This window comes from Rhododendron vialii, chromosome 7a, assembly GCF_030253575.1.
Source record: "Rhododendron vialii isolate Sample 1 chromosome 7a, ASM3025357v1".
In the NCBI taxonomy this organism is placed as follows: domain Eukaryota; kingdom Viridiplantae; phylum Streptophyta; class Magnoliopsida; order Ericales; family Ericaceae; genus Rhododendron; species Rhododendron vialii.
In genome coordinates, this window is record NC_080563.1 from 7,070,790 (window position 1) to 7,088,383 (window position 17,594).

Below are 17,594 nucleotides of genomic sequence, written 5' to 3' on the forward strand. Positions count from 1 at the left end.
ACCCAAAAACAAAAACCGAAACCAAAACAACTGAAAGAAGAAAGTAACAGAAGGAAGGAAGGAGAGAGAGAGAGAGAGAGAGAGAGGATCGAAGAGCGAGAAACACAGAAAACAGAGAGAGAGAGAGAGAGAGAGAGAGAGAGAGCAAGAGAAAAAACGACTCCTCTCACAGTAGTTCTCATCTTCTCAACACAAAGAAACCACTTATCCCGATCTGTTTTTCCCTTCCCCATCGCACCTCACTTCAATTCCGAATTCCCCTCAACCCTAAATCCCTCTCCACTCTCACTCAACATTCTCCCCCCCTCTCTCTCTCTCTCTCCGTATCTATCTATCTTTCCATCTATATTTATAGACATACAGTTGTGTTGTATCTATAGTTCGGGGCTCCACCATGACATGCATAAAGGGGGTGAACAGATCGGCGTCGGCGGCGTTCGCCCCCGACGCGCCGTACATGGCGGCGGGGACCATGGCGGGGGCGGTGGATCTCTCATTCAGCTCGTCGGCGAGCCTCGAGATCTTCGAGCTAGACTTCCGGTCGGAGGATCGCGAGATGCCGGTCGTAGGCGAGTCGGTCAGCTCCGAGCGGTTCAACCGGCTGTCGTGGGGGAAGGCCCCGTCGGGATCCGAGGGGTACTCGCTCGGCGTCGTCGCCGGCGGCATGGTCGACGGGAACATTGGGATTTGGAATCCTCTTGCTCTAATCCGGTACTGATTTTGTCGCAATTGTGTTTTTCTGATTTGAGTTATGTAGCTTGGTTCGTGATTAAGGCCACCGTGTTCCTAAATTATTGTTTTGGTACTTTTCTTAGTCTTTCTGATTTTTTATTCGTTATATTTTTTGAATTGATCATTCGTCTGGACGTGAGGATTATAGAAAAGCCAAAAACTACGATCAAAAGCAAAACAATTCACTGAAGGCGAAAAAAGTTTGAAACAATCGACCGAGAGGGATATAAAAAGTAAAAACTTACGAACTAAAGTAAATTTTTAAAACAAGTTTCTTATTAGTGCGGAATGCGGATATGTCCTGTAAACCCTGAGTTAGGAGAGCAAATGCGCCTGACTTTGGTAACTAACTCAAGCCAACAAATGCGCTATGGGTCTCCAATGGGCACTGTATGCGCACTATTTGAATATTTTTTTTCAAATTTGATTTTTTAGTATGTTTTTCTTACTTCTCTGGTTGAGCCGAATGATAGCTACAAAAAAATTACGAAAAGTGAATAATACCGAGGAAAATACCAGAACGATAACTTAGGAAGAACAATGCATTAGCTTGAAACAACTGAATTATACGGTGGTTGATGATTTTGGTTGAGGACATACATTTTTATGGTTGGGCTCATAAACAATGTTCAATGTGTTTCAAATAAATGAACTGGATTGATTGAGTTCGTATATGTGGCACTCGATTAAAGGTTGTTCTAGTTTTCCTTTATTTGACTATATTACTAGTTTAAGGACAATCCTTAGGACAATGAATACCAGGGCGAATAATCCAAGCTGACAAATATTGTGGGGATTATTATTACCTAACTGCACCAGATATTCCTGCATTTTGCTTGATCTCTTATTAGGAGGATATTAATCCTAAATTCAAAAGTTTCAAAATGCAGGAAAGGTTATAATCTTGGTTTTCAGGCAAACGTCAAACAGGGCCTTATAGGAAAATGGAAGTATGATTTTTATTATTTTTTGGAAATTATGTATATTGTATTAAACTATTAATGTCTACTGGATGCTCTAGATGTGATCCTACCCACTTGCATTTTCATTTGGTTAGAGTTTAGACCTATTTCGAAGGTTGCAATAAAAAAACCGATGAGAGGTATTGGTATCCGCACTTTGCTAAGTGCAGGGTGTTGTTTATAGTGATTTCTTTCTCCTTCACCTATTTTGTTGGAGGGATCTGGATATGCTGTTCCGTCTATTGAGAAAACTCATTTTTACTAAATTTATCAGTCTTACTCTTGTGTTCACCTCTCGACCATTGCCTTATGTATTTTGCTGCTGCCTCTATTAGGATATCTTTGAATCGGATTTAGATTTGTACTTTCTGTTTGTGCTGTCATCCTTTGTTTTCTTGGCAACCTAGGTGTGTATGGCATATTGATTGCCAGATGAAAGAAAGACTTAGGACTTGGGCCTCCTTTGGGCTAACTTTTTGGCACGGTCTTTTTGGTTGTTTTCTCTTAATTTTTGCTAGGTTAGTGTATAATTTTTACACCACATCGTTCACTAAAGATCAGAAAAAAGACACTAAAAGAATGTCTTTCCCCAAAAGACAAGTCTTTTTGTCGTTGTATATGAACTTCTTTCAACTCCAAAAGAAAAAAAGTCTGTTTTTAGTTAAACCAACTCAAGGTTTTACCATGATCAAGAAAACCACTTGGAGCGTGATATTGCAATTCAGAATCCTTTTGGACTATATAACTTTTAATTAATGGCGCCTAATTCTTGGGGAAAAATTTGAAATGGATATTCAATCTTATTACAGTAGGTGATTTTTTTTTCCTCTTGGAGGAAATAATCTTCTGTTCACACCTGATCTACTTTTGTTCCCCTTCAGCTCTGAGGCAACTGAAACTGCTCTTTTGTCACAACTTTCAAAGCATAGAGGACCTGTAAGTTTGACCATTCTGCGTGTTCTGACTTATACTTAGTAACTCAGACATTTGATGATATAATGATTGGTTGCTCTCACGTGGTATTTTTTATTTTGTTAGGTTCGGGGTTTGGAATTTAATGCTCTTATGCCTAATCATCTTGCTTCTGGAGCCGATGAAGGCGAAATCTGTATATGGGATATAGCTCATCCGGCAGAACCTACCCATTTTCCTCCTCTTAAGGTGTGCAACCATGTTCTGGTTATATCGCACATGAAGTTACACTTCATGTTTTTCGAATATTTACCAAATAAACATTTGTAGGAGTTTGTTTTTGCATGTACGAATCATGATGCAAGCTTTTGTACCATATTAATAAAGAAACGATTGGCTTCAAGTTTCCTATCTATCACTGCCATATTTTTCTAGAAAACCCTTGATCATTGGGAGGTAAGAATGAAGAGTCGAAATTTGGCACAGTTCTCGGATACACTCTATAAGTAATGTGAACCCATGCACTTTAGTTGATGATTTTGTGGTTCTTTTATTTTCCTATTTCTAGGTTGGTTTAGTTATAAAACTTTGAAGTTGATGATTTTGTGGTTCTTTTATTTTCCTATTTCTAGGGCATTGTTTTGGCTCTTATAGCTGGTTGAACCGTTGAATCCAAGCCTTTACCAGTGTCACGTTGAATGTGTGAGGGATGGGTCCTGACTCTTATATCAAATAGGGTTTCAGTAATTTTTTTGCTGTCGTGCGATTTTTGCTGTTTTCGTGGTTTAGCTTCTATTTTTAAATAGTTAATAGCTATTACTTGCGCTGTTGTATCTGTTTTATTCTACTATAGAAGGCGTCTAAGTTTTGAAATGATGGTCTCAGTTTATAAATGAATAAACCCTCTGTTCCACAATCCCTTTTGGAATTTTCAACTTTTTAACGGGAGGTGAATTTAATGGATTACTTTCCAACATTGCTCCTTTATCCCTGGTTGTAAAAGGTAACCATTTGTAAGTGATAGATACAGAGAACTAAAAGTTTGTGTTTTGAAAGTGGAAATTTATTATGGACATCGCAAAATACGAAGGTGCCGAACAAAACGGGATGGAGGGATTTGTTAGGATTTCTTCCGATTCCGCATACAGGCTCCACTTATAACAGCTAACACAGTATATGAGACCTTTCTGCAGGGTAGTGGATCTGCTACTCAAGGTGAAATTTCATTTCTATCTTGGAACAGCAAGGTTCAACATATATTAGCATCCACTTCGTACAATGGGACAACCGGTGAGAAACAAACTATGTAACCATCTTGAATTGATCACTAAGTTCTTCACTTTCATCTGGGATTAAGTATATATTCTGTTGTGGCAGTGGTTTGGGACCTGAAGAAGCAAAAGCCAGTACTTAGGTGAGTGGCTTTCAATAATTCAATGTGTGTTCGGCGCTTTTCCATGAGATAATGAAATCAGATTGACGATTTCTCTTTTCAATAACTGACAACTTTCCTATTGGCAGTTTTACAGATTCAAATAGAAGGCGGTGCTCTGTTTTGCAGTGGCATCCAGATGTGGCCACACAGCTTATTGTCGCTTCAGACGATGACAGTTCACCTTCTTTGAGAGTAATGACTGTTTATTTATTGTTTTGACTTGTAGCTGTAGGACTAGTTTACGTTACTCTTAGAATAGTTGATAAGGAAATTCACGTTGAAATTTCTTTGCAGCTCTGGGATATGCGTAATATAATTTCACCAGTGAGGGAATTTGTAGGGCACACTAAAGGTATGCCAACCAACAAACCTGACATTTTTAATTTGCAATTTGGACAATATTCTCTTTACTGTTCAGATGTTGGGCATAGATACTCTTTTGTGATTAGTGTTGGACTTTCTCTCCGTTTTTCTTCTTGTCTTTATGAAACACACATCGAACAAATGATTGCTACTTTTTTTCTTCCTCGCTTGGCCATCGTCCGACGGCTTAGAATCGTCCGTCTTCGAACTATAGATCCTCTTTTTCTGTTCCAGAGCATTTTCCTGACGACTAGTGAGCATCGCCCCATTGTTGGATTGCTGTGAGAGCCCTAGGGCAGTCCTGCGGGTGATGACTACTGTAACGGGGTTTATAGGGCTGCTCTAAGTAGCACGGATACGAGATACGGATACGATATGATACGGATACGTGATTTTTCCAAAAAGTAGGATACGATAAGTTGGGGATACGTTGAATATAAAAATAATATTCCATTGGCGACTAAAGTTATCCATTACACAAGTTCACCATTCACATGCCAAGCAAAAAAGAGAGTTCATTTAACATCATCAAAAGTCAAAAGCTACTACCAGAAGCGGAAGCAGAATCCATTCGGATTCAATATACTGTTTACTGTTATAAAATAAAATAAAATTATCAGACGACAACAGTAGCTACTAGCTAATATCTATACAGCGTTGTGTGTGCGTGCGCGCGTATATATATGTATGTATATGCTACACAGGCACACAGCAAGATGAGAGAAGAGAGAGAAGAGACAAACGAGAGAGAGAGAGAGAGAGAGAGAGAGAGAGAGAGAGAGAGAGAGAGAGAGAGAGAGAGAGAGAGAGAGAGAGGAGAGCTTACAGTCCAGATCGAGAGATGAGAGACGACAAAGATGGTCCAGATGGATCGCTTTCTTCCCCCTTTTCATTTCTGCCTTTTCTTTTCTTTTCTTCTTTTCCTTTCTGTCTTTTCTCGTCAGGGGAAATTAGGCAAAAATAAATTTGAAAACCAGATACTTTAAAAAAAAAAAAACGTATCGGATACGTATCCGGAACCGATACGCGTACCGTATGCGATACGGAGGCCAAAATAGAGTATCCTTGCTTCATAGCTGCTTGACCAACCCAACTGCAGTTAAACCCTACTTATTTCTTTATACCCAGATTCCCATTAACCAGGCCCTTGGAAACCCAGTCAATGACCTATATTGGGAACCCGCAAGCCCAACCCACTTGCTTAGCCACTGCCAGAGCAACAATCACAAGCCCAAGCCAGACCACCCGTAAACATATTAGCTTCCCAGACCATCACCTAAATAGTGTTTCTTTTAAGCTAAACCCAGCAAAAGAACACCCAAGCCCAATCCACATTCGACACTTAATCCAGTTCCCCCACGAATGCCGGAAGAAAACAACGGCTCAACCAAAAAATCTTCTGTCTTCTACTCCCTCCGTCCCATTTTCTTTGTCCTTTTTTGGTATTCATGTCAGTTTTCAATCGCTTATATCTTCCAATATGAATCTCCAAAAATATGCAAGATGGATCTTGTTTGATAGTTCTTAATTAGGTCTATTATACAAAGTTTTCAAAATTATGAAAAACATAATCGATTGAAAAATATTAGTGTTTAAAGAATGACACGAATAACGAAAATGAACACAAAATGGGACAGGGAGTATTTCCTTTAGAGTTATATTCAAAATTTGATGTCCTTTCACAAGACTTCAAGCAAATGAGAAAGAAGAAATAGCAAATGGTTGAGCATATTGAGCAAATGATACAACAGCTGATTCTGATTGAGATAAATGCGATTTGGACAACTTTGATTTTTGGAGACCCTTCGTGTATTTTCTCAAAAAGACTAATGACCAATGAATTTGTTGATCAAGAACTTATTGTTGACAGTTTAACAGAAGATTCTGAGCCATTAGAGGCCAAAGCGCCGTGAATTCCAAAAAATGATAGATGAACAGCTAGGAGATGAAGATCTCATGCAAAATTGTTCTACCAAAAGAATAGCTTTCTATTCGATGTAATTGATAAGATTGAAGATAGAAGGGACTGACATCATTGGATTGAATATTTTCTTTGTATTTTTGTTATGCCAATTGGCTCACACGACGTTGGGGTGGAACTGACTGTTGGAATCATTTCATGGTTATAATTGTATGTTCTCTTTTGGCGGTGGGTTGTTTTTGTCTAACAGAAAAGAAAACAAGGAGAGGTCCACCAGAAAATGAGAAACAACACATTTTTTTTCCCCTTCGTTTTAATTATTTTTTTATTTTTGGAGTTGGAAGATGTAAAACAGCTATTCAGTAGTATTATGGATTTTGATGTTTTGTAGTTTTATTGAAATGACAATTCATGTGCACTGTAGAGTGTAGTCCATGAGGAAAAGGTAGGGATTCTGTATAGTTTAATAGCCGGAATCTGTAGCTTGTCATCAATAAGGCCCTCCTCCTGTCTTCCCTTTTTTGAGACATTTGTCTATTTTTATATAATTATTTAGTTTGATGTTTCTCTGTTGTTTCCCGCATATCTTTCCTCAGGTGTAATTGCGATGTCATGGTGTCCCATTGACAGCTCCTATTTGCTTACCTGTGCCAAAGACAATCGTACTATTTGCTGGGACATTGTTTCTGGAGAGGTAGAGTATGATGTTGATGGTAGTTATGTGTCTGCAGTGTACTTGGTTGTGCTTTGACATTCTGACAATACTTAGTAACGTTTACTGCTGCAGATTGTGTCTGAATTGCCACCTGGAACCAACTGGAATTTTGATGTACACTGGTATCCAAAGATACCTGGGGTTATTTCAGCATCTTCGTTTGATGGAAAAATCGGGATTTATAACATCGAGGTAAGGTCCTTTACTGTTATGTTGATGTGTCTTCATGCAAGAAATGACTTTGTTGCGTTTTCAAAGCAATTCGCAAACAAGAACGGAACTAGGATGAAGATTGGTTGCTCACCTGTTTGCTCATTCTCATACTTTATTTACCCCGTAATTGAACTTTTATTGAGCTCTTATAGTAGGAGATTGGTGGGTAACCTGTTTGTTTACTCGCACTTTCTTTACCCCACTTTTTATGCAAATAATTATTCGGCGACGACACCTTTAGTGGTTGAATGAATGAGCACGTCAGAGGACCTTTCACTCTTAACTGGCGGGGCACGTCTGTAAAATTACATTTGGCCAATAAAAGTTAATTAGTGGTTGAATAGCCCTGAAATCAGTCTCTGCTGATGCTTATTAATGCTGACAGAGTGAAGGTAGGTGAACATGTTCCATCTGGGTGATTTTTCTAGTACCATACCCGAAATAGGATTGGAAACATATTTTTCTACTGTTTCTGCATGGTCTCCTTTAATGCTTTACTCATTGTATTCAATATGGTGGCATTCGCCTCTGTCCTTTCATCTATCTCTTGTGTGTGATTGTGTTGGTTTACCAATTTATCTTTGGAGAACACTTTTCTATAGAGCTGGTCTGATGGGCAAGGAAACAATGTCTTTGTTGTTGGGTCACTGATTCACGTTCAATGGATTTTCCTGTAGGGTTGTAGCCGATTTGGTGTTGGGGAGGGTGATTTTGGTGCAGGTAGTGTACTTCTGAGATGCTAAAACTTTATAACATACATTTCTGAAGTTTTTGACTGGTTATGGTGTGATAATACTGTGGTCTGCATTTGGGTTTTTGCTCAGCTTTCTTGGTGTATAATTGACTTTTTATTTGGTTCCTACAATTGGAGGCCAGTGTTTATAGTGTACTTCTGAGATGCTAAAACTTGATAACATACAGTTCTGAAGTTTTTGACTGGTTATGGTGTGATAATACTGTGGTCTGCATATGGGTTTTTGCTCAGCTTTCTTGGTGTATAATTGACTTTTTATTTTGTTCCTACAATTGGAGGCCAGTGTTTATATGTTGAACATAAATTGCATATGGTAGTGTTTGTGGTAGGCTATGTACCACGGACACCGACACAGACACAGACACAGACACAGACACAGACACAGACACAGACACATGACACATGACACATGACACATGACACATGACACATGACACATGACACAACAATTCTAAGAGAATTTGGATATGGCGGAGGATGCAACAATTGTTTTAATTATTTTAAAGTTTTGCATACCTACACTATAACTAACAGATATTCAGTTTAGGGCTCCTATTGAATGGGTTATCAGTTGATTATGTATGCATATGTACACACACGTATGTTTAATATACACTTTTGGCCCAATACTTTTGAAGGAATTATTACTCTCGGGAAAGCAACTTACAAGTACCCCGCCATGTCATCCCCACTGTGTCCCTCCTGTGTCTCGGGCTTGTCGTACCGTAAGAAATTGTGAAATTTAATGGACACGCCGCTTGTGTCCCCGTCGTGTCCGACATGGATATGGTGACTCCTAGGTGTGTCAGTGCTTCGTAGGTGGTAGTTAAGCAGCCGTTCCTTTGACCTGAACTTGCAGTACAGTGCCAGGATAATCATCCTCTTCACAAAGGGTGGAGGTTGCCTACATATGGATAGGCTATGAAAAAGAAGCAGAGCATTTTACTCCAAGTGATAAGTCGGGGAAAATGGGAAACCAATATGCGCTACAGGCAACTTGTCTTTCCGTAGGTTGAAATTAGAGAGCCAATCAAAACAGTTTGGATAGGTGGACATCTGTTCAGATTCTTCAGAACATTTACCTGTGACTTTGAGGGGACATGGTAGATGTATCAACGGAAATTTTATATTTGCAAAAATCATTAAAATTTGTTAAACGAAGTGATTTTATTGCCTGTTTCTATTTCCTTATTTTGTGTGCTCTTATTGTATCCTTAGTTTTTCAGTCACTATCTCCTCACTCTCCCTACGCTCAGGGGTGGCTCTAGGAATTTTGTTTAGCGGCGAGAAAAACGTAAAGAATTATTTTGTATACAGAGATCTATATAAAATAATAGTATTTATATTTGGTTGAAAATTTATTGGGCCTAATTTATTTTGTTTTGTTGAGCTGTATTATCTGCTTACTATCAAATTTAAGTGTACATTCATTTACTGAACGATTTGGTGCCAACAATATTGAGGAAAAATGAAGTTACATGTCAAAAATTAAAAACTTTTAGTGCATTTTTTGAAGTGAACCCCCTCGGGATATGGTGGAGCGGCCCCTGCCTACACTGTTAGCTGTGTTCTATCACATTTTCTTCCCCTCCTGATTTATTTGTGGTCAATGTGTTCACTCTAGAACAATTCTATGCAGCGCCTTTGAGAGCACCAAAATGGTATAAACGTAAAGCAGGGGTGTCTTTTGGTTTTGGAGGCAAACTTGTTTCTTTTTCCTCAAAGGATGCTGCAGGTGGAGCTTCAGAGGTATGCTTAATTGGTAGTTCTGGGTCTTTTACTGATATTCTTATTTGCTCATTTTTTCACTCTGTTCCAGGTTTATGTGCATAACTTAGCAGCAGAACACAGTTTGGTGAGCCGTTCTTCTGAATTTGAAGCTGCCATTCAAAATGGGGAGAGATCTTCACTGAGGCTTTTATGTGATAAAAAAACTCAGGAGTCTGAGTACGTTTCAGTACGATGGAGTGAACTTGTTTCTCTTTTTTCACAGTCGAATACTAAACTGACAAATTACTTAAAAATATATGATTCTGCTGGATTATTTGAGCAGGTGTGAGAATGATAGAGAAACATGGGGCTTCTTGAAGGTTATGTTTGAAGATGATGGGACAGGAAGGACGAAACTGCTTACCCATCTTGGTTTTAGTCTACCTACTGAGGCAAAAGATGCGGTGCAAGATGATCTCTCACAGGAAGTAAGTGCTATCGGTCTTGAAGATAAGGTAGTACATAATGGAGGATATGCAGTAGATAGAGAAACTGCAGCCCTCCTGGCTGATAATGGGGAAGATTTCTTTAACAATCTACCAAGCCCTAAAGCTGAAACACCTGTGTCCAATTCTGGGGATAATGTTACTGTCGAAGACTCAGTTCTCAGTGTTGAGGAAATGCAACAAGAAATGGATGGACTAGAGGAGAGTGCTGACCCGTCATTTGAAGATTCAGTTCAACGTGCATTGGTTGTTGGGGATTACAAAGGAGCAGTTGCACTGTGTATATCTGCAAATAAAATGGCTGATGCTCTAGTTATTGCTCATGTCGGTGGTGCCTCATTGTGGGAGAGCACACGGGATCAATACCTCAAGATGAACCACTCTCCGTACTTAAAGGTAGCCAAAACTTTGTTTTCTTTTCCTTGGAGTCATCATGCCATTTATCTCTTCCCAGTTCCCATCGGTGATGATATGGGCATACTTCTGTGTAATTCTTCTTTTATTCAACTGTTAAAGAGTTGTCTTAGTGGTTATGAAATTATTTGATTACGATGTAATTTGATGGTTCTCCTGATGTTTTGTTTCACCATCAGGTTGTTTCTGCGATGTTTAACAATGATCTCATGAGCCTTGTGAACATCAGGCCCCTGAAATCCTGGAAAGAGACACTTGCTCTGCTTTGTACTGTAAGTTCCTCAACTCTGAGGGATATAAGTGTAGCACTTGTGATCATGCTTTGTCACGGAAATCAACTAGAGTTTAGTCTTAAAAGTCTCTTATGATGGTATTAAGCACGAGGAATCAGATTTTAAACAGTATCTGGTTTTGTTCTAGGTGTTATTCCGGTTGTTTACCTTTCTTTGCTTGTTTGTTGATCTGGTTTTCTTTTTGGGCTGGGGGGCTTGCTCTTGCTGTCAGTGTAACACTGACATGATTCATTTCCAGTTTCTGCTTATACATCCCTCTTATGGCACAAGTATTTTCCACTTGTGTGCTTCCAAAATTCTTGCTTTTCGGAGAGAGTTTTTTGGCTGAATGTATGACAAGAGACTTTACTGTCCCTCAGTGAAGTTTTGAAAGCAAGCAATGCTGGCCATGTGTTCTTTCCAATACATAGATCATGCTTTTGAAAAAGAAAAAATATAAACACATAATTCTCCACAGTGTCATATGATGGAATAAGAAGAGAATAGCATTACTTTCTGTTTGATTTGATCTTGTTTACTTCATTTTGTCATCCATGTACAGTTTGCTCAGAGAGAAGAGTGGAGTTTGCTCTGTGATGCACTTGCTTCTAGGCTCAGAGCTGTTGGCAACACACTAGCTGCGACCCTTTGTTATATATGTGCTGGAAATATTGACAAGACAGTCGAAATTTGGTCGCGGAGTCTGACAGCAGAGCCTGATGGGAAATCCAAAGTTGACCTTCTTCAAGTAAATATGCTCTAGTTTCTACCTTTCAATCGTACTTCAATATGTGTCCGAGTTTAGGCATTGATGGAATGTATTTGTTTATGTCACCAGGATTTGATGGAAAAGACTATGGTCCTTGCTTTGGCAACTGAGCAGAAGCAACTTAGTACTTCTTTGTGCAAGCTTGTTGAGAAATATGCTGAAATATTAGCAAGTCAAGGGCTTTTCACTACAGCAATGGGGTACTTGAAACTGATAGGAACCGAGGAATTGTCTACCGAGCTTATGATCTTACGGGATCGGATTACACAGTCAACAGAGATCGGTATGTTTATAGCCAGAAGGAAATCTACAGAAGTGGACTTTTTTTTATTTTAAATTTCCATATTAACAGTAACATATGGGTAAAACATATGTTGCTTTTTTTTTCATACGTATCATGAGGATTAACTTGTGATCCTTGAAGTCAGTACAAAATAATATTGGAGATCGCAATATAACATTACACGGACAGAATCTTTTACGGAATTTCGGAAACTTGGCAATCACGATCATTTCTTAGAAGTGAAGCATATCTGCTAGACTTGAGTAACAGATGTTTAAGGGTGTATTGAACTATGAGCTTTGCTGTTTTCATAATTCATAGTAGGGTAAGATTCTGAACTATAAAAGGCAGTTATTTGAGATTGATCCACCTCTTAACAAGACCCAGCAAGAAAGTGGGTAAAGGAGAGATATAGAGTGATGTTTTGTTTATTGTTGATTCTGATATTACTGAACTACTACGTCTTCCAATGTACTTGAAATTTTGTATTCTGGTCATTGAAGAGTTTCAACATACGATCTAGGATTTAGTCTTGAACTTGAGCACTTGGTTAGATAGATCATAGATCTTAGTTACAGCTGGTGTATAGAGGACATGATGAAAGAAGAGGGGAGAATACTGGTGAACTTTTGCCGCAAAAGGAAGTTTCGGGTATATATCCAGCTGAGCCTGGTTGCGTTTGTCCAAATGCATTGTATTAGATTAGATAGATAGATCTTAGTGACAGGCTTCTTTATAGAAGATATGAAGAAAGAACATGGAGGATACTGGTGAAATCGGGCCTCAAAAGGAAGTTTCAGGTTCTTATGTGGATATCCAGCTGAGTTTGGCTGTGCTTGACCCCTTTGCAATGGCATATGGGTTGTAGCAGCTTATGTTATTACTTTCTAATCTTTTTGTGTGCAGATTCCTACTTTTACTTCTAGGTCTGTATTTGGTACTTTCTTATGTGATAAGAAGATGGTTATTGATGATGCCACCTCAAGCTTATTAGTTTCAGAATAGGTAGTTTGATGGATAGTTTGTCTTGAATTTTCTACGTTAATCTTCGTCGTGAAATATGCTCTTCTACTATTAGTCCCAGGTAGGGCTTCGTTGCTGCAACATCTTTTCCAGTTGATGATTTTGTGTTGTTATTGTGGCAGAGAAAGAAGTACCCAAGTCTCTGGCTTTCGACAACTTTCAGTCACAAACAGGACACGCATACGGTGCTGATCCATCAAGTTTTGGCGCAGTTGAGGCCCCTCAACATTATTATCAGGTGCTTAATCTTTCATCATTTTGACACACAGAAGTTGTGTTTCAGCAACTGTGTAACTTTAGAATGTGCTACTTTGCTTTTAGTAATATTTTCACTCTTTTAGTAGTTTGTCCCTTCTTTATTCTGTAGGAAACAGTACCATCGCAACAGCAACAAAACATTCCAACAAATCCTTATGGGGAAAATTACCAACAGTCATTTAGCTCTTCATATGGGAGAGGATATGGTGCTCCTGCCCCATATCAGCCAGCACCACAGCCTCAAATGTTTGTGCCATCCCAAGCACCTCAAGTTCAACAGGTATTTAACAGTCGGGTTTAATTCCAATAGGGAAGTACATAATTTTTGTACTAAAAGAATCGTGATAGTGTTTTCTGTAGTTGTTAGCTTGCTCTGCTAAAAGATTTCTGTTCTTCCATTATGCTTATTGCTACCTAAAGGTTTTGGGTTACCTATAAATCTTGTAGACAGAAATCAAATTCTCAACTTTGAAGCTTTACAACTCTGATGATTGTTTGCCAGAACTTCTGGTGTTTGCGATTGTAATAGCATGAACCTGTTTTTCCTTGGTTTCACTTAAATAATTTCTTCTTCCTATTTTGTTTCTCCTCGATCAATTTATGTTAATGTACTTTCCAACTGTCATTTAATACAACGAAATTATGCTGCAAACTCTGATTCTGTTGAGATGTTTATACATTTTTATATCAGATGAACATTGCTACTCCACCAGTAACCCCTCAGACTACAGTAAAACCCTTCATCCCTGCAACCCCTCCTGTGTTGAGGAATGTGGAGCAATACCAGCAGCCGACATTGGGTTCTCAGCTGTATCCAGTATGTTTGTTTTTGTGAGATTAAATTTACTTCGACCTTAGTAACCGTTTCAATGTTGCATTGCATATACTGAAATTAACTCTTTAATTATTTTTTTCAGGGAACCGGCAACCCCAATTATCAAACAGGACCTCACGTTGGTGGTTCAGTTGGCACTATTCCATCTCAAGTAGGTCAAGTTCCTGGACATAAGATGTCTCAGGTTTTGGCTCCAACCCCAGCATCTAGGGGATTTATGCCGGTTACTAGTGCAGGAGTCCAAAGACCTGGCATGGGTCCAACACAGCCTTCCAGCCCTACTCAGCCAGCACAAGTTCAACCAGCCATAACTCCTGCCTCACCCCCGCCTACAGTACAGACAGTTGATACGTCAAATGTGCCTGGTAACGGTGTTTCTTTTCCTTTTGTTTTACGTTTCGTGATTTTTTAGTTAGACTCGGGGCTTTACAGGTTTCAATCCTTTAATTTGCAATGATGCACTTTCAAACATGTTGATGCGTTTTTTTTTTTCAAACCTGTGAACCAGATAGGGATAAGTGGTAAAACTATTTAATGATAAAAAAGGATGAAATTTTTAGGAAATTATGATTTCAAATCTTTATATTTAGGAGAAAATAAAAAAAATTACCGCAGAGATACTTCCTCATCTAGTGTGTGTTGTTCTGCTCATTTGTATACAATGTGCTTCAGCCCAGCAAAGACCTGTCATTATGACCTTGACGCGGCTTTTTAATGAGACATCAGAAGCACTGGGTGGTTCACGTGCAAATCCAGGCAAGAAGCGGGAAATCGAGGAAAACTCAAGGAAAATAGGTGCCTTGTTTGCCAAGCTTAACAGTGGGGACATCTCCAAAAATGCCTCTGAAAAGCTTGTTCAGCTTTGTCAGTCTTTGGACAATGGTGATTTCGGTACTGCCCTTCAAATCCAGGTACCACTCCTACCTTAATTTCTTTGCCGTAAATTAACTTAATTAAAATCATTTTCCCCCTATTATGTCTTTTGTCTTCCCGTTTTGATCCTTGTATTTATCCTGCCTTGCACAGGTGCAACTTACCGCTAGTGACTGGGATGAATGCATTTTCTGGCTTGCAACACTTAAACGAATGATCAGGACTCGGCAAAGTGTGAGATGAATTGGAACGGTAAATTTCACCAAAATTGGAGCTTGAAACTCATCGCTTGTGGTTCTCTGCTGGAGCTCTGATACCTTTATATATACAAGAACGCGCATTTTCAGTTAGGTTACAGCAGGCTTATGGTTCTAGTTTCTTGGTGTTTTAAAAGCAGTAAACAGATGGAAGTTCTCAGGACATTCGTGGTCTTTGCTGATTAGTTTACAGTTATATTTTGTAGTGTGTAGAAATAGATATAAGAATTAGTCATAATTTTTTTGTCCACTGTCCATGCATTAAGTTGCTTTGGGTGATTAGCTTCCAACTTCTCGTCCCTTGTGTGCTTGGGAAGCCATTGATTTGTACTTGTAATGAACTATTGAATAAGATTAATCCCTGTTTAGTTTTGTCCATTGATGAGCTCTTTCTAGACCCACTTTGATTTTCAGACCTCTCATTATTGGAGCTCGGGTTGATCATTAAGTGCACCAAATTTCATATTTGTCGGATAGCAAACCACACACACGTGGTAGATACGTATTTGTCTTAAATAAAATATGTCCAATCAATTGTGGCGATTCTGGCGATGGTGGATTAAAAAAAATGGCGGCGAAGAGTTTTTTTTATTTGATGAAATGCGTTCCATAACAATCAAATCACTCACGATGATTTTCGGCCTGAAGGCCCTGAACTAAAATGGGAGAACCAGCATTGAAGTGGGCTCGAAAAGGGCCCATAAAGTGGGGAAACTAGAAAAGGGCGCATAACCATCAATCACTCACTATGAATTTAGGCCTGAACTAATATGGGAGCATAAAGTGGGGAAACTAGACGGATGAGAACCGTCCCTTTTTTCCTTTGAACATTTTTTTTTCTTTCTAAATTGTTGATTTGACCATGTTTGGTGATAATTCAAGATGATGAGTTTAGGTGACAGGAAGGGGAAAATAACCTTCCAAGGTTTCGATGTGCTCTTTTGTAGCTTTTTATTCATTGATTGGAATTTTTTTATTCCTGGTTGAATTCTTAAATTGTAAATTTTTATTCATTGATTGGAATGTTTTTATACCTCGTCGAACTCTTAAATTGTAAAGATAAAAATTAAAAAAAAAACTCTTAAATTGTAATTAAGATGTTTGGTGAATACGACATTTTTTTTCCTTCTCTTTTAAGAGATTTTCACCAAGTAGTCTATGTTGTTGGGTCCAACATGGCTTATATTTCTATTTTCTAGGATGAGGCTCATCTGTAGGACATGATGTAGAGTCCATTCATGCAAAATGTCAATTTCATGGTGACTTCCGCAACAATTTGATCAAATTACATTTGTTTTGTCTCAGAAAAAGAAACTTACATTTGTCTTAAAAACATCAAATAAAACATTGATTGTACCTGGGATTTTTGGTGTACAAGACTTTTCACTGGTATCTTCGAGAACAACCAAATAGTCCATCTTGGTATTATATTCCTCATTTTTCTTTCTGATGGAATTCACTTGTTCACGCTATTACTTGAGGTTTCTACTTCTTGTACTAATCGATTTGTTAAGGTGTTCTTAGTGGATGAGGGTGCTAATTATTTTCCATACCCTATTTTGCAGCATGTGCGTTTGAATAAAAATGGAACTTTCAAGAAAATTGCCCCAGAAAAATAAAATTAATGAGATAGATAAAGAACTTGACAATAGATCAGTACTTCTGGTATATTGCAACACAGGCAAGCAGCTCAAAATAGCGTCACAAGTTCGATCAATTGCACTAATTCATTGGCAATTGGGTCTTCAGTGATTCTATACTTCTCATTTTCATTTTTCACTTTCCTTGTGGTATGTGTGATCTTTTGTGTGTGTGTGTGTGTGTGGTAATTATGGTATGTAGTATGTATGTGTGATCTTGGATTTGATGGGGAAAGAAAATTAAATCTATTCATTCCTATTCAATTTTTTCGGGCATGTAAAATGCATTCTGGCAAACATAATTTCATTTCTTTCAGTACAAATTTGATATTTATATCTTTTTCCATTCCTATCATTTCTCTCCGAAGATCCATTGATAGTATTACAACATCTGTAATCTTCATTGCTTTGTTGATCAATATTTGTGGATGGTAATAATGTAAAACATGGGTGATTTTTATGTTGTATTCATCAGTTCTACAATGCACCATTAGCATGTACGCTTGCCAACTTTGTCTAACGTACGACAAGCTTGTGTAACTAAGTACTTTTGCAAATACACTCACTCTCTTTGTTTTTCCCAAGTTCAAGTTCAATTTCATAGTCAAATTGGCCCCTTTCTGTTAATGTTTTTATTTTTTAAGTATTCATTTTTTGCTTCACAATTCATCACCCTTAATATAAAAAATAAGTATTTATTTTAGTTATTGGAATGAGGTTTACTTTACGGACCTATTGGTAGTCCCC

General features: G+C 38.4%; 1 protein-coding gene across 2 annotated transcripts; it reads left to right on the forward strand.

Annotated features, from left to right (window-relative positions):
• Window positions 1–43: 43 nt before the first annotated feature.
• On the forward strand, window positions 44–15,585 carry LOC131334685 (protein transport protein SEC31 homolog B-like). Of its 2 annotated transcripts, none has more exons than XM_058369858.1 (22): window positions 44–711; window positions 2,576–2,630; window positions 2,733–2,855; window positions 3,800–3,896; window positions 3,984–4,020; window positions 4,128–4,233; window positions 4,336–4,393; window positions 6,922–7,019; window positions 7,113–7,232; window positions 7,931–7,973; window positions 9,647–9,756; window positions 9,827–9,954; window positions 10,061–10,619; window positions 10,817–10,909; window positions 11,472–11,657; window positions 11,748–11,961; window positions 13,107–13,222; window positions 13,352–13,522; window positions 13,934–14,059; window positions 14,160–14,442; window positions 14,750–14,988; window positions 15,104–15,585. In XM_058369858.1, exons 1-22 carry the CDS (start codon window positions 395–397, stop codon window positions 15,191–15,193), a joined length of 3,369 nt encoding a protein of 1,122 aa, XP_058225841.1. In that variant the 5' UTR covers window positions 44–394; the 3' UTR covers window positions 15,194–15,585. The 2 variants fall into 2 exon arrangements, with proteins under 2 accessions (XP_058225841.1, XP_058225840.1); XM_058369857.1 differs by having other exon boundaries at window positions 53–711; window positions 9,632–9,756.
• Window positions 15,586–17,594: the final 2,009 nt, after the last annotated feature.

Coding starts and splice junctions, on each gene's coding strand:
- LOC131334685 (XM_058369857.1), top strand. CDS start 395: ATGACATGCATAAAGGGGGTGAACAGATCGGCGTCGGCGGCGTTCGCC. Junction 2,631..2,732: donor TTTCAAAGCATAGAGGACCT/GTAAGTTTGACC, acceptor TTATTTTGTTAG/GTTCGGGGTTTGGAATTTAA. Junction 14,443..14,749: donor TGATACGTCAAATGTGCCTG/GTAACGGTGTTT, acceptor AATGTGCTTCAG/CCCAGCAAAGACCTGTCATT.